Here is a 17,119-nt window from a genome sequence, read left to right as displayed (position 1 = left end):
TTTAAAGGGGCGAAAGGCATGCATCTGTCAAACTGTATGTGTGTCCATTTATCTGCCAACTCAATCACAACTTCCTCAAAAAACAGAAATCCACCACCATCACTACGAGTTGCCATGGAGTCAGTTTGGACTCATGGTGACTCCATGTGCGTCAGAGTAGAAAACCGTGCTCCACAGGATTTTCAATGGCTGTGATCTTTTGGAAGTAGATTGCCAGGCCTTTCTTCCAAGGTGCCTCCGAGTGGATTCAAACCACCAACCTTTTGGTTAGTAGCCAACTGCTGAACCATTTGTGCAAGGGTGGATTACCCAATGGGCAAGGTAAGCACGGTGCTTACCTTGCTTACCAGATCATTTGTAGTTAACAATTTCACATTTTTTCACCACATCAAAGATTCTACTTCTGGCTATGTCCGGCATCTCTCTTTCTCCCAATCCCACAGCATCTTACTATAGAATCAAAGCCTCTTTTCCAATTTATAGTCCCTGACAGGAGTGGATTACCCAGTAAGCAAGGTAAGCACGGGTTTGCCTGTGCTTACTTACTAACCTGTAGTGAACAATTTCGCATGGGCTTCACCACATATGGGTTGTCCTCAGCCTGGCTCTCTGAGCTGAGCTGTCAAAGTCAGAATCACAGCAGGGAGATGGGGTCCACTCAGAGAGGGCGCGGCCCCCCGAGGGAATATTGTAAGGCCATACCAAATCAGTTTGTCAGATAATTTCAAATGACATGGGACAGTTTGCATCTATTCCTAATTTAAAAAATAAAGTAGGATACAAAACTATATTGTGTGTTTTGGAAGAGTATCCTCAAGAGACAGAAAGGGCCACATAAACCAGAGACTATATCGACCTGAGACCAGAAGAACTAGATGGTGCCCAGCTACAACCGATGACTGCCCTGACAGGGAACACAACAAAGAACCCCTGAGGGAGCAGGAGAGTAGTGGGATGCAGACCTCAAATTCTGTTAAAAAGACCAGACTTAATGGTCTCACGGAGACTAGAAGGACCCTGGAGGTCATGGTCCCCAGACCCTCTGTTAGCCCAAGACAGGAACCATTCCCAAAGCCAACTCTTCAGATAGGGATTGGACTGAACTATGGGATAGAAAATGATACTGGTGAAGAGTGAGCTTCTTGGCTCAGGCAGACACATAATACTATGTGGGCAGCTCCTTTCTGGAGGGGAGATAAGAGGGCAGAGGGGATCAGAAGCTGGCTGAATGGATACGAAAATTGAGAGCGGAGGGAAGGAGTGTGCTGTCTCATTAGAGGGAGAGCAACTAGGAGTATATAACAAGGTGTGTATAAATTTTTGTATGAAAGACTGACTTGATTTGTAAACCTTCACCTAAAGCACAATAAAAAGTAAAAAAGAAGGGCATCGATACTCAAAACTATGAAGGGTAAGCACACATTCACAATGTATATATCTAGGTGGTGGAACTACTGGTGTTTTACTCTTTTTTTAAGATCCATGTTTATATTTTCCTTTTTTTTTTTTTTGCAGTGAGTTCCATTATTTTTGGGGGGGAAAAAAAGTCATGGAATAGTCCCTCTCCTCACCCACCCCATGAGGTCATGCTGCCAGCCAGCAGGAGAAGAGAGGCCCGTGTGTCAGGTGGTAGTTTTTGTGTTGCCATGATGCTGAAAGTTCTATCCATGTTTCTCATTTCCTCAGCTGGGGCAGAGTTGGGGCTGCCTTGGACCAGGTCCGCTACTCTCCAGCTTGCCAAGTACCCCCACTAATGCCACGGATCCGGAGGTTCCATGTTAGTCAAGGGCCGTGTGGAGGGCAGAGCTGAGCTGGGGCCGGTCCCGAGTGTGCCTGTGGTGCATGCCCCCACCCCACTCCAGGGAGCCTTTGGAGGGCACAGAAAACAGGTTCTGCACCCAGCATCCCTCGGAGCCGGCCTGTGAAGGTTAGATCCAGCTGAAGGGTTGAGTCCATCCAAGAATTGTTCCTCCCTGTCCCCCTTCTCCCTCTTCTTGTTTTTATTTTTAATTTTTTTTTTTATGGTGGTAGAATACATATAACCACTTGTCATTTCAACCATTTTTACTCAAAACAATTAGTTCTGTTCACTATGTTGGAGCCCTGGTGGCGCAGTGGTTAAGAGCTCGGCTGCTAAGCAAATGGTTGGCAGGAACTGTGGGGCAGTTCTACTCTGTCCTTTAGGGTCGCTATAAGTCAGAATGGACTCGACGGCAACGGGTTTACATTGTGCAGCTATTGCCACTATCCATTTCCAAAATTTGGCACCGCCCTTAGAAACTCAGTGCCCCTTAAGCAACAGCTCCCCCTTCCTCCTCCCACGAGCCTCTGGCAAGTACTAATAAACTCTGGTCTCTGCGCATTTGCCTAGCCTAGATGTGTCTGCAGAGCCGGATCACCTAACCCGTTGCCATCCAGTCGATCCCAACTCATAACAAATAGGGAACTTAAAAATAAGACCAGTGCCCAGGCCCCGTCCCAGAGCAGTAAGAGCCAGGAATATCCAGGTACTAGTGTTTTTAGAAAGCTTCCAAGTGTTTCTAAAGGGTGGCCAGGGTTGAGACCCGCTAGCTCCCGTCCATGAGAGTCATTCCCACATCTCTTCCCAAGACCACAAGGCACTCAGCCTTCCCCAGCTGCCCCCTTCCTGTGATCCTGGCTCAGGGACTCTTCCCAGCTAAGCACGAGAATGCCTGGAAAGGTCTGAACCAGTGAAGGGGGATCCCAGGCCAGAGCAGAGCCAGTGTGGGACAAGAAGCCCTGCTCACCACATTTCGCTGCTGGTCAAGGGAAAATGCACGTTCTGCAAGACAATGCCTCCTACCTGCCCCTCACATGATGACAGAGCACCCCCTCCTGCCAACCCTTCTTTAGGGGCATGGAGCTTCAAGAAATCCCCCATCCGCCTAGCCACGAGGCTCTGTATTTATCTATCCCAGCACCCAGGGGAGTAAAGCTAGCCCCATCTACTAGCCTCTGCCCCAGGGGCAAGTCGCCGCTGGGTCTCTCCCTCTGAAGCCCAGCTCAGGGGAGGATGGGACTCACCAGGATGGAGAGGATCACAGGCCCTCGGATGACCCACCAGACGGACGCATTGGTGTTGATGTCCCAGCACCTATGGAAGGGACAGCCAAGCACAGTCAAGGATGGGGAGTTTGGTTGCCCAGGAAAGACGCATTCCCTTAGGTGATGTATTCCCTGAGGTGGTCCTTCATTTGCGGCCCGGAGCCCTGCTGGTGTGCTCAGTACCATCTCAGCTTGCTCCTCCCCTGCAGCCCAGGAGCGCTGCTGGGAGCGTGGGTGCAGTCCTGCCCCCACGCAGGGCTCAGTGAGTGTCTGGGGAAGCAGCGTCTATAGAACCTGAGAACTGGAAGACCCCTGGTAGTCAGAATTCTCTGGTGAGCTCGAAGGCGAGCTCAGCTGCTAACAGAGACCCTGCGGAGGGTGCCAGTGAGTGACGTGGCCCTTGACTGACATGGGACCTCCAGATCCATGGCATTAGTGGGGGTACTTGGCAAGCTGGAGAGTGGTGGACCTGGTCCAAGGCAGCCCCAACTCTGCCCCAGCTGAGGAAATAAGAAACATGGATAGAACTTTCATTTTTCTCTAGAGAAGTTGAAAATCCAGATTTCAAAAAAAAAAAAAAAAGGAAAATCACTCAGTTAAAAATTATTTTGTACCAGTGCAAGTTGGTGAGTTGAATTTGGATGGTAAGACACTCGTACACCTTATCCGATCTCATGCTTAGTTGTGTCATTACCCAAGTGAGAGGCTTACCCGCACTCTCTAATGTCTCACTTCCTTCCCGGTGCCTTTCAAGCTTTTTGTCCATGTGTCTATCCCAGGTGGGCCTCCCTCGGCTCACCTCCACCCTGAATGCCTCATGCCCCCCTTTAGAGAACAAAACTGAAATCTCTGGCTTGTCCCGTCACTGTCACACCTGGTGGTATTGAGAATGCTGCTGCTCTGCTCCCCGCCTGGCCCGAATGAACACCCAGGGCCAGGGAGAGGGTGTGGAGGGAGGTCAGGAGGAAGGAAAGGCTGGGCTGGTCCTTTCCAGAGTGCCCTCCACCAAGCAACTTCTGCCTGCAGTGTCCCAGGTCTTATTTGGCACATGACCTCACCGCAGAGCTGGCAGGGCAGGTGAGAAGAGAGGAGGCCTGGCAGGGTGCAGGTCTGGAGAAGGCGCTCAGCACATCCCAGTGTGCACACACCTGGGGTGTTGTGCAGCCTGGCAAGCTAGAGAACTCTCCTGTAGCCCCCAACATGAGAAACAGGCTTTCTGTAGATAGCCCCAAAAGAAGGGTCTCTCCTGTTCAAAGAAATGGACCATATCAACAACAACTCTCCTTCTTACAGCTTACCCAACATCTTCCAGAAAGTGTCTGGTGATAGCCCACGAAGCAACAAAGATGGCTGGGGCACCTGAGGATTAAAAATAAGGGGAGGGGGCAGAGGAATACACATATGAGGAACAGGACAGGCAATTATGGACCCCCAGACCAGGTACCAAGGTTTGGTTTCCATGGAAACCCCTTTTCTATTCTGTGTAAATGGACAGCCACGTTCTTCAAGGGTACCAGGGATGCCCTGGAAACTGAGGCTGGATTGGACTGATCCTGAAGGCCACTTGGGATTAGGCGTCTCATGGAAGGCTGGGCCAGACTTAAGTGGACCTCTGCAGAGAAGGAGGGAGGGAGTGGGAACTGTGGGGCAAGCTCCTGGAGCCTGTGGAGCCACTTGGTGGAACCTCCTTCTCTAACTGCTGGTGGCACAAAGCCAGTTGAGAAGTGTCTGTTTTATTCATATATTGGTTTGAAAAAATGCTTGACCGTTTAGCTGGTAATATAAACTATCACTGTTATATTTAAATGAAAATATATTATGAACCAAAGAATAAAAAGTATACAGGAATTTTAAAGATAAAATACAAGAACACTTCCTGACTTCTGGTTAAACATGGCAGACTGGCATTTATCTTGACTTCCTTCTGAATCCTTTCTAAAACAACAGTAGAGAAGTAGAAGTGGTCTAAACCTGGAAGCGCAAAGAATGCAAAAGAAGAGAATAGTGAATGAGAGAGGTTGACCCATTTTAGTAATGTGGAAAGCTGCCAAAGGGTGGTAACTGAGGGTGGTAACTGGTGTCAGAGACAGATAAAGGCAAAAGGGAAGTGCTGTACAGGGGGACACTGCTGGAGGGTTACCTGAATCAGGCAGGAGAGAGGGTGGGGTTGGTGGGAGAGGCTTCTTTGGAAGTCTGGATAAGAAACAGACAACCACCCCAGGTGGCCACTGCCATGGCCAAATAGTCAGCTGTGTAACCCGACTGAACCAAGGTGAACTTGGGCTCTGGGCCAGAACAGTACCACTGGGATGCTTGGCTAAACCGCCAGAATGAAGTGATGGTCTACCACTGTCCAATATGGTAGCCACTCACCACATGTGGCTACTGAGCACTTGAAATGTGGCTGGTGTGAGTATAGATGGGCTGTAAGTGCAAAACGGACCCCAGATTTCAGAGACCATGAACAAGGTCAACACACAAAGTCAGTTGGGTGTCTATACACCAGCAATGAGAAATCTGAAGGGGAAACGGGGAAACGGTTCTATTTACGATAGTATCCAAGAAAAGAAAATACCTAGGAATAAATTTAACCAGGGATGTGAAGGATTTATACAATGAAAACTATAAAACACTGCTGAAAGAGATTACAGAAGACTTAAATAAATGGAAAGACAGCCCATGTCCATGGATTGGGAAACTTAATATTGTTAAGATGTCCATACTATCCAAAGCGATCTACAGATTCATTGCAATTCTTTTTCTCCCCCTGGCCATTGTTCAATGCTGAGGAAGTATTCACGGTAGTTGGACAAATGCTATAGCTGAGAATTTCAGTAGCACAGTGTCCAGGAACATTGAGCTGTCGGTGGAGATGAGAGTGCAATCTGGCTCAAGGATGAGGTCCCTATGACAGGTGGGTGCTGTTCCACAGCCAATGCAGGCCCTTCAATGCAATTCTGATCAAAATTACAACAGCCTTCTTAACAGAAATGGAAAGCCCAATTCTCAACTATATGGAATAGCAAATGGGCCCCAAATAGCTTAAAAAAAAAAAAAAGCAATGTTGAAACAGGAGAATAAAGTAGGGGGACTCACATTTTCTGGTTTTAAAACATATTATACTGCTACAGGGGTCAAAAGAACCTGGCACTGGTATAACAATAAACACACAGACCAATGGAATAGAATTGAGAGCCTAAAAACAAACCACATATCTATGCCCGACTGAATTTTGACACGGGTGTTAAGTCCATTCGATGGGGAAAGAAAAGTCTCTTCGATAAATGGTGCTCGGGAGACTGGATTTCCACATGCAGAAAAATGAACAGGATCCATGCCTCACACCATATACAAAAACAAATTCGAAATGGATTAAGGACCTAAATAGTAAAAGCTAAAACCATAAAATTCTTAGAAGAAAATGCAGACACAACACTGTCAGGCCTAGCTTTTAACAGTGGATTATCTAATATAATAATAAAAGCACAAACAGCAAAAGACAAAATAATAAATGGAACTTCATAAAAATTAAAAGCTTTTTCTCATCAAAAGACTTTACCAAAAAAGTGGAAAGATAAACTACTGACTGGGAAAATATCTTCGGAAACCATGTATCTGGTAAGAATCTAATAACCAAAACATATATAAAACTTTGACAACTTAAAACAAAAAGACAAATAACTCAATCACAAACGGGCAAAGGACTTGAATAGACATTTTACCAAAGGGGACATCTGAATGGCCACCAAACACATGAAAAGATGCCCAACATTTTTAGCCATCACAGAGTTGCAATCAAAACCACAGTAAGATACCATTTCACTTCCACTAGGATGACTAAGATTAAAAAAAAACAAAATTACAAATGTTGACAAGGATGTGGGAAATTGGAATCTTATGCATTTCTGGTGGGAATGCAAAATGAAATCTTGATACATCTACAATATGGATGGAGCTTGAAGACATTATGCTGAGTAAAATAAGCAATCAAAAAAGGACAAATATTATATACCTCGCTTTTATATAAAAAGACAAAAATAGGCAAACATATAGAGACCAAATTTATTAGTGGTTACCAAGGGCAAGAGGGAGGGGAAAGTGGGCTTATTACTTATGGAGTGCTGAGTTTTGGTTTACGGTGATGGAAAAATCACAATATTTAAGGGTAGGGTTGCTGTCAATAGGTTGTACACCTGTAAAAAGTTGAATTAGCGAAGTTGTGTGATAGACATATTTACAACAATGACAGAAAAACAGTAGCTGCTGAGGCTCCTTATGTACAACCAAACAGTTCATGGAATTTAGTTCTTTGGCTTGGAGATTTAGGGTCATGTTTTCATGCAACATCCCAGTTAAATGACCTAATGACGTATTTAGTGCTTCTGTTCTACCTCCTAGTTCGTGATGTAGTGCCTGGGGTCTTAAAAACTTGCAGTCAACCATGCAAGGCACAACAATTGGTCTCTATTAGCCTGGAGCAACAGAGGAAGAAGGAGAGTCAGGAATAGAAGGAGGAAACGGAATGTGTGGCTAATTGCCTCCATCAACAACTGCCTCTTTTGCCGTGAGACCAGAAAAATTGGATGGTGCCCTGTTTGCTACCATTACTGAGCATTTTGAGCAAAGATCTATAGAAGAATCCTGATCCAAAGGGGGAAAATGTAGAACAGAATTTCATATTCTAATCGAACCCAGAATTTCTGGAGCCATAGAGGCTAAATGAATCCCCCAAAATATTACCCTGAAATAATCTTTAAACCTTAAACCAAAAATATCCCCTGAAGTCATCTTAAAACCAAACAACAGGTTAGCTTAACTAGTAAAGAATGTCTACATTGAGCATTACGCTCTTTTAAGATCTGTCTATATGGGATCAAACTGACAACAGCACCTAGAGCTTATTAGATAGAACAGCAGTTAGATAGGAACCTTAGGGGACAGAGTTTATGTTAAATAAGAGGAACAACTTGGAAAAAGAGGGTGAAAATAGTTGCACACTTTGAAGAATATAATCAATGTCACTGAATTGTACATGTGGAAACTTGAATTAGTCTATGTTTTTGCTGTGTATATTCTCAACAACAACACAAAATAAATTATTAAAAGACTTAGTGTAAATAAAAGAATGTAAAATATGTCATTAACAATTTTTATACTGGTTATAAGGGTTCCCCGTGTGGTGCAAATGGTTAATATGCTTGACTGCTAACCAAAAGATTGGCAGCTTGAGTCCACCCAGAGGCACCTAGAAGAAAGGCCTGGTGATCTGCTTCCAAAAAATTAGCCATCGAAAACCCTACGGAGCACATTTCTACTCTGACACACATGGAGTTGACATGAGTCAGAGTCTACCTGATGGTAACTGGTACTGCCCTAGTACTGGTATAGTAATTACATGTTAAAATGGTAATATACTGGATATATTTGGTTAATTAAAATATAATTATTGAAATTAATTTCACCTGTTTCTTTTTATTGTGCTTACTGTGGCTATTAGAAAAATTTAAATTATATATGTAGCTCATATTTTATTTCTATTGGACACGCTCATGTATACACTGAGCCCCAGCCCCCTAGGCCGCTCAGCTTTCAGACCTCTATCAGCCAGATTTATGACACCCCTTTTGCTCCCAGGCTCTCAGGGTCTGCTGACCCTGGTGGAGAGCCACTCGGCCCTCCAAGCTCCCACTGGCTGAGGGGCAGGTGCTAATCAGTGAGCTCTGCCAGCTGAGGTGGCTTCCCTGATGGTCTGATGGGATACAGGGTCCCTGCATTAAGGATGCATACAAGCCAAAAGGCAGTGGAGGGCATCCCTGGCACAGCACTGCTTACTTAGGGCACGAAGGAGAAACCGATGATGGTAATGGTTGATACATATGCCTGTCCCTGCTAAGCCTGTGAGTTACTCCCGGGAACCTGGCTCTCTGCCTAGAACCCAATGAATAACTCATATATGTTTATCAAATTAACAATGGATGGGTAGATAGGTGGATGGATGGACGGACGGACGGACTGACACACGGACGGATGGATGGGTAGAAGGATGGATAGGTAGAAGGATGAGTGGGTGGAAGAATGGATGGATGGGTATGTAGATGGATGGGTGGATGGATGAATGGCTGGATGTTAATAGCAGGATAAGAGTTAAGGAGCTTTGGAAACAGGCTTTGATTTGAATCCTGGATCTTCCCCCATCTACAGTGGGAGCAGGGCGTGTTGTGTCACATCTCTGAGCCAAGGATTCCCTGGGAGGCCTCTGGGGGTGGCTGTGATGATTAAATGATGAATGTAAAGTGCTGAGCCCAGCAGTGCCTGGCACATGGTAAGTGCTAAGAAACTGGAGCTGTTATCATCCTCATTGACCAGAAAGGAAAGGGGAAGCGTGTCTGTTGGGGAGAGATGTAACAGAGGTCTGCAGCAGGCGGTCCTGCTGCCGTTTCCCCCCTTCCTAGAAACTGAATCCTGGATTTCCTTTGGGAAGTTATGTGTTTTGAGTAGCTCATGCCAATCAGCATATTCCATTCTCTCAGGCCCCTGTGACAGGCTCAAGGATGTGTAGGAGACTTAAGCTGGTCCAGTCAAACGGAGCCTCAGAATATTTGCTGGGAGGGCTAGGGCACAGGCTCTTTCCTCCTCACACTGGATACAACAAGAAGGCCTGTAGTCCCGAAGCTGCTGGCAGTTACGTTGGGAGCACCGGTCTACCCACAAAGCTGAGGCACAGAAGGAAAGTGGAGAGACAGTAAGGAACATTATGGAGCTGCTGGGTTGAGCCTCACCTGAAGCTGGTGATCCCTGAACTTTTCAATTATATGAGACAATTGATTTCCTCTATATTTAAAGCCAATCTAAGCCAGATTTTGTGATACTGGCCATTAAAAGTATCTTAATGGGTAGGGAAAGGAAGCAAGAAAGAGGCTATACTAGTGAAATGTCTAAGGAAAACGAGTCTACAACTATTGGGTGATAACAAGTTGTGAAAAGCTTTGGGTGCCAGAAACTGGGGCTAAATTTCAGCTATTATTTTCTGTTTGCCAGATAAAGAAATTGAGGTCATACATGTTAGTTAAGTGTGCGGCTGAACTAGAAACAAAAGCCTTTTGGCTCCTGACACAGTGCTCTTTCCTGCCTACCACACAGCCACATAACCATGGAGAAACATACCCCATCCGAGGGCCACAAATCCCTGGAGGCACTTCCTCTCCGAGAAGAAGGAGATGACCAGGAGCGTGTGGAGGTAGAGGCCTTCCACCAGCAACCAGGAGTAGTTGGCCACGATGCAGTACTGGAAGAAGACCATGACCAGCTTGCAGCCCACCTGGACAGAGAGAGGCAGGTAAGCTCTAGGCTGGATGACTGTGGGCTTCCCTCTGGTGGCCGGACACAAAGGAAGTGACAAGGTGTGGTAATGGGCAGAGGACAGCCACAGAGAGGACCTCAGGGGGAAGTCCACATGCCAGCAGGTTCCATCAAGATGGTCAAAGAGCCATTGCAGGAGCAGGAACTGGGTTCATATCCTGGAACTGGCTGCCAAGTGAGGAGAAGGAAGATACTCCTTCAACAGCAGAACTGTCAGACACTGCCCAACTCCCTCACTCTTTAGATGAGGAAGCTGAGGCCAAAGAGGGGAGGGGACTTCTGAGCAAAGGGTTAACAAAGTGCTTTCTGAACTCGGTTTCCCTGGAAAGAGATGAAGAATGGGCATGCCAACTATGTTAGGAGACAACATTGCTTCTAGTAAAAGTGGCCCCCAACCAGTAAACTGCCTCCAGGCTGGAGAGCTATAAATACCTGATGCCATAATTTTGGACTTTCCTTATGCGGCGACACTTGAAACAGGCACGTCCCTTGTAAAAACACCCGGGAGCTATGTCTAGGGATCTTGGTTCCTGTGGCGCTTGAGGCTTCTATGCTAGCATGGTTCCTCACCCATCCTCTGTGGGTACCGCCCTCACACTGAGGTTCACTGGGGAGTGGGGAGCTCTGGACATGGCCTGTGGGCTGTGAGGACACACCCATGGAAGAGGCTGGTGCTGTCCGTGGGCCAGAGGGGCCTCCTGTCCTTGAGGCCCTGGGGACTCTGGCTCCAGGCGTGGCCCAAGGCCAGGGCCGGCCTGTGAGTCTGAATGTTTAGTTGAATCTAGACGGTTCCATGATGGGCATTGCTGGATTTGTCCACAGCTGGTCAGTGAGGGGGTGGGGCCGGAACTTAAGTCTCCTGACTCCTGGTCTGGCGTTCCTCTTTCATCCTAGAGGGCTCTGGGAGAGTCATGGGCCCTACCTTGAGGGACTTCTCAGTCTGAGTAAAAAATAACGCACGCACACACACACACACGACAAACTGTAGACAATACGAACTTAGTAGTTCTGGAAGGAATTACAGATGTGAGTGGTGTGAAGTGGCAGGCACTCTAGGTTGGCTGAACCATCCTCAGTTTCCAGTCCCTTCTCCCTTGTTTGCCTCTGCTCTGGAGACTATAAGAGTAACAACACTTAGTCTCCCCATTTCCTTTACATTTAAGTGTGGGAGTCATTGGGGAGGGTGTCCCTTCTCAAATGAAGAGGCAAAGCCTCCCAAAGAGGGAAAAATGTTTGACTTTTGATCTTTCTTCTCCTTCTTGCCTGGAACACAGACGTGAGGCCTGGAGTTGCAGCAGCTATTTTGCAACCATGTAGTGTAAAGTATGAGATCAAAGGCCTAGGCTAAGGATGGCATAAGGATGCCACCTTTGGATTGTCCATCTCTAAAGTATTTATCATGGGAAACAAGCCCCATATGTTTAAGCCACTGAGGTACATACAGTTTTGTGTCATTTGCAGCAAAAGGGGGTTCCCAACTGACACATGGATGAATAATGCTAAGAGTCATCTGAGCATTTGGAAGGAGAAAGACTGTTAGATTTAATGACATACAATTATTTTACTGCAGACACATGTACACAAACATCAGCACATGATCAACTTTTTCTTTCTACAACCAAGCCCAACCCTTTCTAGACTTGGCCATCTGTCTACAGCCACGACCTGGCAGGAGTAGGGAAAGGTGGAGCCTTGTTTGTGTAACTAATTCCCAGAGTGTCTAATTCACTCTTGGAAACAGGGAGTTGAGAGACAGGCCCCACAGGTTTACGAATAAACTCCCATAGGTGCCCCAGATGGTGTGGTGGGGCCATGGGAATCTCCCTGAGCCTCCTGGCTGAGTCCCAGCGCTGGCCCCTGAACTCCAGCCTCAGTAGGGACTTGGGGAAGGACGAGCAGGCCACAACCCTGGGGAAGGCAGGTAGGCCAGGCTGTGCTCTGGAGCAGCCAGGCATGTTACCCTGTGAGCGTCGCAGTGGGCAGCGTCATCCGAGGAGAGCACCGCGTCCTTGATGAAGTTGGAGAGGGCGCGCAGGATGAAGGACACGAACAGGTGCATGTGGACGTAGTTGCGGGTGCAGCGGAGCCTCCTGGAGGGGGCAGAATGCAGGGCCGCAGGGCTCAGAGCCAGGACCAGCTGGGGCTCACCAGGCACGCTCCCGCCCCAGTGCACTGGGGAAACTGAGCCTCCGGACAGGGGTCTCCCCCGGTCATACATCTCTCTTAGCAGAGCCTGAATGAGAACCCAGACCTCCAGATGCCCAGTCTCCCCTGTCTCAGGCTATAATTAAAAAAAAAAAAAAAGCTGGGAATTTAAAAACGGTAACGGTGATGGCTACCCAACATGATGAACGTAATTAATGTAACTGAATTGTACACGTAAAAAATGTCCAAAGGGCAAGTGTTTTGCTATACATATTTTTACCATGATAAAAACAAAAACAAAAGCTGGGGTCTAGGGGCAATATCATATCCTGCCCTGACCTGCCACCATCCCCGCTCCCAGCATTGTTTAGGTAGGACAGGAGGACACAGGCAACCAGAATGGGAGGGACAGTGCGGTACAGAGCGAACACAGGCTGCGGGGAGAAATCAGACCCAGGCTGCCTCGCTCTTTAGCTACAAGGCCTTTAGCAAACCTTCTAAGCTCTCAGAGCCTCGGTATCCCCCCTCTGCTGTATGGGACAGAAGTCTTTTACTTGTTCGCCTTCTTCTGATAACAAAACCAGGCTTTCTTATGAGAACCCGTTCCAGCTCTGGGTGGGGATGACTCTGCACCTTCTCAGGCTCCTGGCAGACCCGACCAATCAGAAGGCTCCATCCCCTGGCCACGGTGATTGGCTCAGGGTTGGGCATGTGACCAAGCTGGGCCTATGACGACCGCCCCCCAGGACTTCCGCTGGAACTAATGGGATGTAGGTTCTCTTCGGCCCTGGTGGAGCTGAGCTGCTAAAGTGACCACTTGCAACTGCTCCTGGTTTTCTCTGCCAACCCTAAAGAAAGCCTACCTGAGGTGAGGCCAATGCAGAGCTGAGAAATGGAGGAGGCTGACCTAGTTCTGCCCATACTTTTTTTAAAAAAATAATTAATTTTTGTTGTTGTTGAGGATATACACAGCAGAGCATACACCATGTACAATTCAGTGACATTGACTACATTCTTTGAGTCATGCAACCATTCTCACCCTCCTTTTCCAGGTTGTTCCTCACCCATTAACATAAACTCACTGCCCCCTAAATTTCCTGTCTAATCTTTGGAGCTGGTGTTGTCATTTGATCCCATATAGTTTTTAAAGTAGCACAATGCTCAAGGCAGACATTCTTTACTAGTTAAGCTAACCTATTGTTGATTTTAGGAAGACCTCAGGGGATATTTTTGGTTTAAGGTTTAAAGATTTTCTCAGGGAAATAGCTTCGGGGGTTCATCCAATCTCCATGGCTCTAGAAAACCTGGATTCCGTAAGAATTTGAAATTCTGTTCTACACTTTCCCCATTTTGATCAGGGTTCTTCTATAGAATCTTTGCTGAAAATATTCAGTAATGGTAGCTGGGCACCATCCAGTTCCTCTGGTCTCATGGCAAAGGAGGCAGTTGTTCATGGAGGCGATTAGTCCCACATTCCATTTCCTCCTCCTATTCCTGGCTCTCCTTCGTCCTCTATTGCTACAGGCTAATATAGACTAATTGTTATGAACCAGGAGGTAGAACAAAAGAATTAAACATGTTATTAGGCCAATTAACTGGGATGGCCCATGAAACATTGACCCTAAACCAGCAAAGCAAGGGACCAAATCCCATGAAATGTTTGGTTGTGCATGAGCAGCCTCAGCAGCTACCTTTTTTTTGGTCATTGTTGCAAATTCTGCTGATAATTTTGAGCCCCTGAATTCAGTCATGGCTGAAGCCAGTTGTCCCTGGCTCGTCAAATATATGGGTCAGGCCAGTGGGGGATGGAGAATGGGCAGCGTGTTCTCACCGGAAAGAACAGAGGATGCTGAGGGCAACCAGGAGCACCACGAGGGAGGAGCTGTAGCCCACGGTGTACATGACCTTCAGCTTCAGCAGGTACGCATGCTGCAAAGAGAGGCAGGTGTCAGCCCTACGCACCCACCTGCCTGGGTCTGCCCTCTGCTGCCTCAGGGCACCGCTGCTCCAGGCAGCTTGAACCCTGCCCACTCTGATTGTTATTCTATTCATACCCAAGGACACCAGTTTACCAGCTCCCAAAATCTTGGCTTTGGAAAATATCCTGGGAATCATCTGATGCAGATTTGAACTTTGACCCCACGTATTTTTTTTATATGACTCCCTACCAACACCCTGAATTCAGCCTGTGCTTGCATACCTCCAGGGACGAGGTGCTCGCTGTCTTTTGAGGAAGCAATTCAGTGTATGTTATTGGATATTTTTTCTCATGTGAAGCTAAACTCTTTTATGTTTTGCATTGCACCTATTGATCTTGTTTTTTTTTTTTTTGCCTTCTGGAGCCACTTAAAGTAAGCTGAATTTATCTTGGACATAGGATTGTTGTTTTTTTAAAAATAAACTTTTCACTTTAGATCATTTTAAATTTACAGAAAAGTTACTAAAATAGTACAGAGAGATCTGTCATTTTTTAATACAGCTATTATGCCCATCTGTCTCTCACTTATCTTCTCAGCATTTAACCTTCCCTGTCTTTTTAAACTACCTCACCATTTAGCTCAGTTAACCACTTGTTGGTATACTCCAGCTTGTCAGTGTCCTTCTTAAATGAAACACCCAGAACTGAATAGTTGAAGAGCTCCAGGTGTATTCTCTGACCAGGGACAAGTAGAGCCATCACCTCCCCTGATACACACCCTGTTCTCCCATTAATGCAGCCCAAGTAGGCGTTCATTTTTTCAGCAGCCACTTCACACTGCTGACTCATCTTTAATTCAAAAACATTTCAATAGACTGGAATAATGGGAAAAAATTAAGCTGTGACATACAGAGATAAATTCAAATACTGGCATTTAGGTCAGAAAATAAATTGTGTAACTGTCTCAAGAAGAATCAAGGGAAGGAAGATTAAAACAACAGTGTTATACCAACCAAATTAACAAATGTTTAAAACTAAGAATATTCTACGTAGGTGAGGCTGTAGTGGGAGTGAAAATTGGCTTTATCTTTCTGGAAATATGGCAGTATGTATCAAGAATCTTTGGAATATGCGTTTTCTTTGACCTCCCTTCCGGCTCCAAAAATTAATCCTAAGAAATAATCAGATATATAAAAGCGTATTTATATATAAAGATGTTTATCACCGAGCTATTTGTGATTTAAAAAAAAAAACCAAATGTCCAACAATAAGTTAGCTAAATTATTTTAAATCCAAATGGCTATAATGAAACGCCACCATTAAACTGATGCTTACCACAAGTTTTAAAAGATGTTGTTAGGACATGCTGATAAGGTAATGCTAAGTGAAAAGGCAGAAGATAAATTGTACGTGCAATGCGATCTCAGGTATTCATTTAAAAAAAGTATTAGGTTGGACTATATGAAATTGTTCTTTTTTTTTTGGTAGATCAGAAATGATTGAATACCAGCAATTTCATGTAGTTTAATCTCACACTTGCATAGAAACAAGATTGTAGGAAATACATTGGATGTTAATAATGGTTAACTTTGGATTATAGGTTGGTAGGTGATTGTTATTTTCTTTGGTACTTTTTCTATACTTCTATAGTCTATGGTGCGTAAGTGCTGTTTTACAATCAGAAAAAAAGGCAATTGATTAAAAAAAAAAAAAGCACAAGAATAATATAGGAGAAACCTGGCTGATAGCTATTCATATGACAATGACCTTAAGGTTAGAATAGCCCAAGCTCCATGGTGTCCGGTCACGTACTATAGGGAAAGAATAGAGGCCTCAGAGCCTGGAGACAAGGGTTCCATACCAGGACTGTTACTCACCAGCTGTGTGACCTTGGGCAAATTAGTTAACTTCTCTGAGCCTCAGATTCCTTATCTGCAAAATGGGGATAATAATATCTACCTTGCAGGCTTGTTGGAAGCACAAATAAGGTATGGGGTAAAGTACCTAGACGATTATTTCTGGCACTTAGAAGACACTCATCACATGTTAATTTCTCCCCCATCCCACCACCCTCCACCCCCCACCAGTCAGGGCAGTAAGATAGTATGAGGTATGAGGTAGCTGCTAAAAAAATTAGCTCCACTCTTAGCCACATTAATGCAGGGCTGAGAAGATGAGCTGGTCAGGCCACGTTCGGAGTGTTTTGTCTAGTTCTGGGCATATTATTTTACAAGGCATATTAACAAACAAGCATTTCCTGAGGAGGGTGATTATGTCATGTGTTGAGTTCGCGAAAAAACTGGGTACATTATATCTGGAGAAAAGTATTAGAATGATTGGCATGTAGAAAAAGGATAAACCCTACTGTGTGAACTCCAGAGGGGAGAAATTACTAGAAAGCTGTTATGGACTGAATCGTGTCCCCCCAAAATTTGTGTTGGAATCCTAACCCCCACCCCTGTGGATGTGATCCCATTTGGGAATAGGATTTTCTTTGTTAGGCTAATGAGACCATTATTAGTGTTGGGTGTATCTTAAACCTAATCATTTTTGAGATATAAAAAGCAGATTAGGCACAGAAACAAGCAAGCGCAGAGCAAAGAGAGATACCAAGAGGAGATCTCCAACAAA

General features: G+C 45.6%; 1 protein-coding gene across 1 annotated transcript in view; it reads right to left on the bottom strand.

Moving 5' to 3' along the window:
* SCTR (secretin receptor) overlaps positions 1-17,119 on the bottom strand; it is a 68,221-nt gene that overhangs the window by 11,159 nt on the left and 39,943 nt on the right. Inside the window, exons 5-9 of the mRNA XM_049888134.1 lie at positions 14,402-14,499; positions 12,386-12,515; positions 10,231-10,384; positions 4,365-4,425; positions 3,046-3,115 (exon numbers count right to left, since the gene is read on the bottom strand). Coding sequence (XP_049744091.1) covers positions 3,046-3,115; positions 4,365-4,425; positions 10,231-10,384; positions 12,386-12,515; positions 14,402-14,499 — 513 coding nt within the window. The remainder of the gene's footprint in view (positions 1-3,045; positions 3,116-4,364; positions 4,426-10,230; positions 10,385-12,385; positions 12,516-14,401; positions 14,500-17,119) is intronic.

The sequence above is a fragment of the Elephas maximus genome, chromosome 6, assembly GCF_024166365.1.
Source record: "Elephas maximus indicus isolate mEleMax1 chromosome 6, mEleMax1 primary haplotype, whole genome shotgun sequence".
NCBI classification, from domain to species: Eukaryota; Metazoa; Chordata; class Mammalia; order Proboscidea; family Elephantidae; genus Elephas; species Elephas maximus.
Note: the sequence above shows the minus strand (reverse complement) of the source record. Positions and strands in the feature narration are given on the sequence as shown.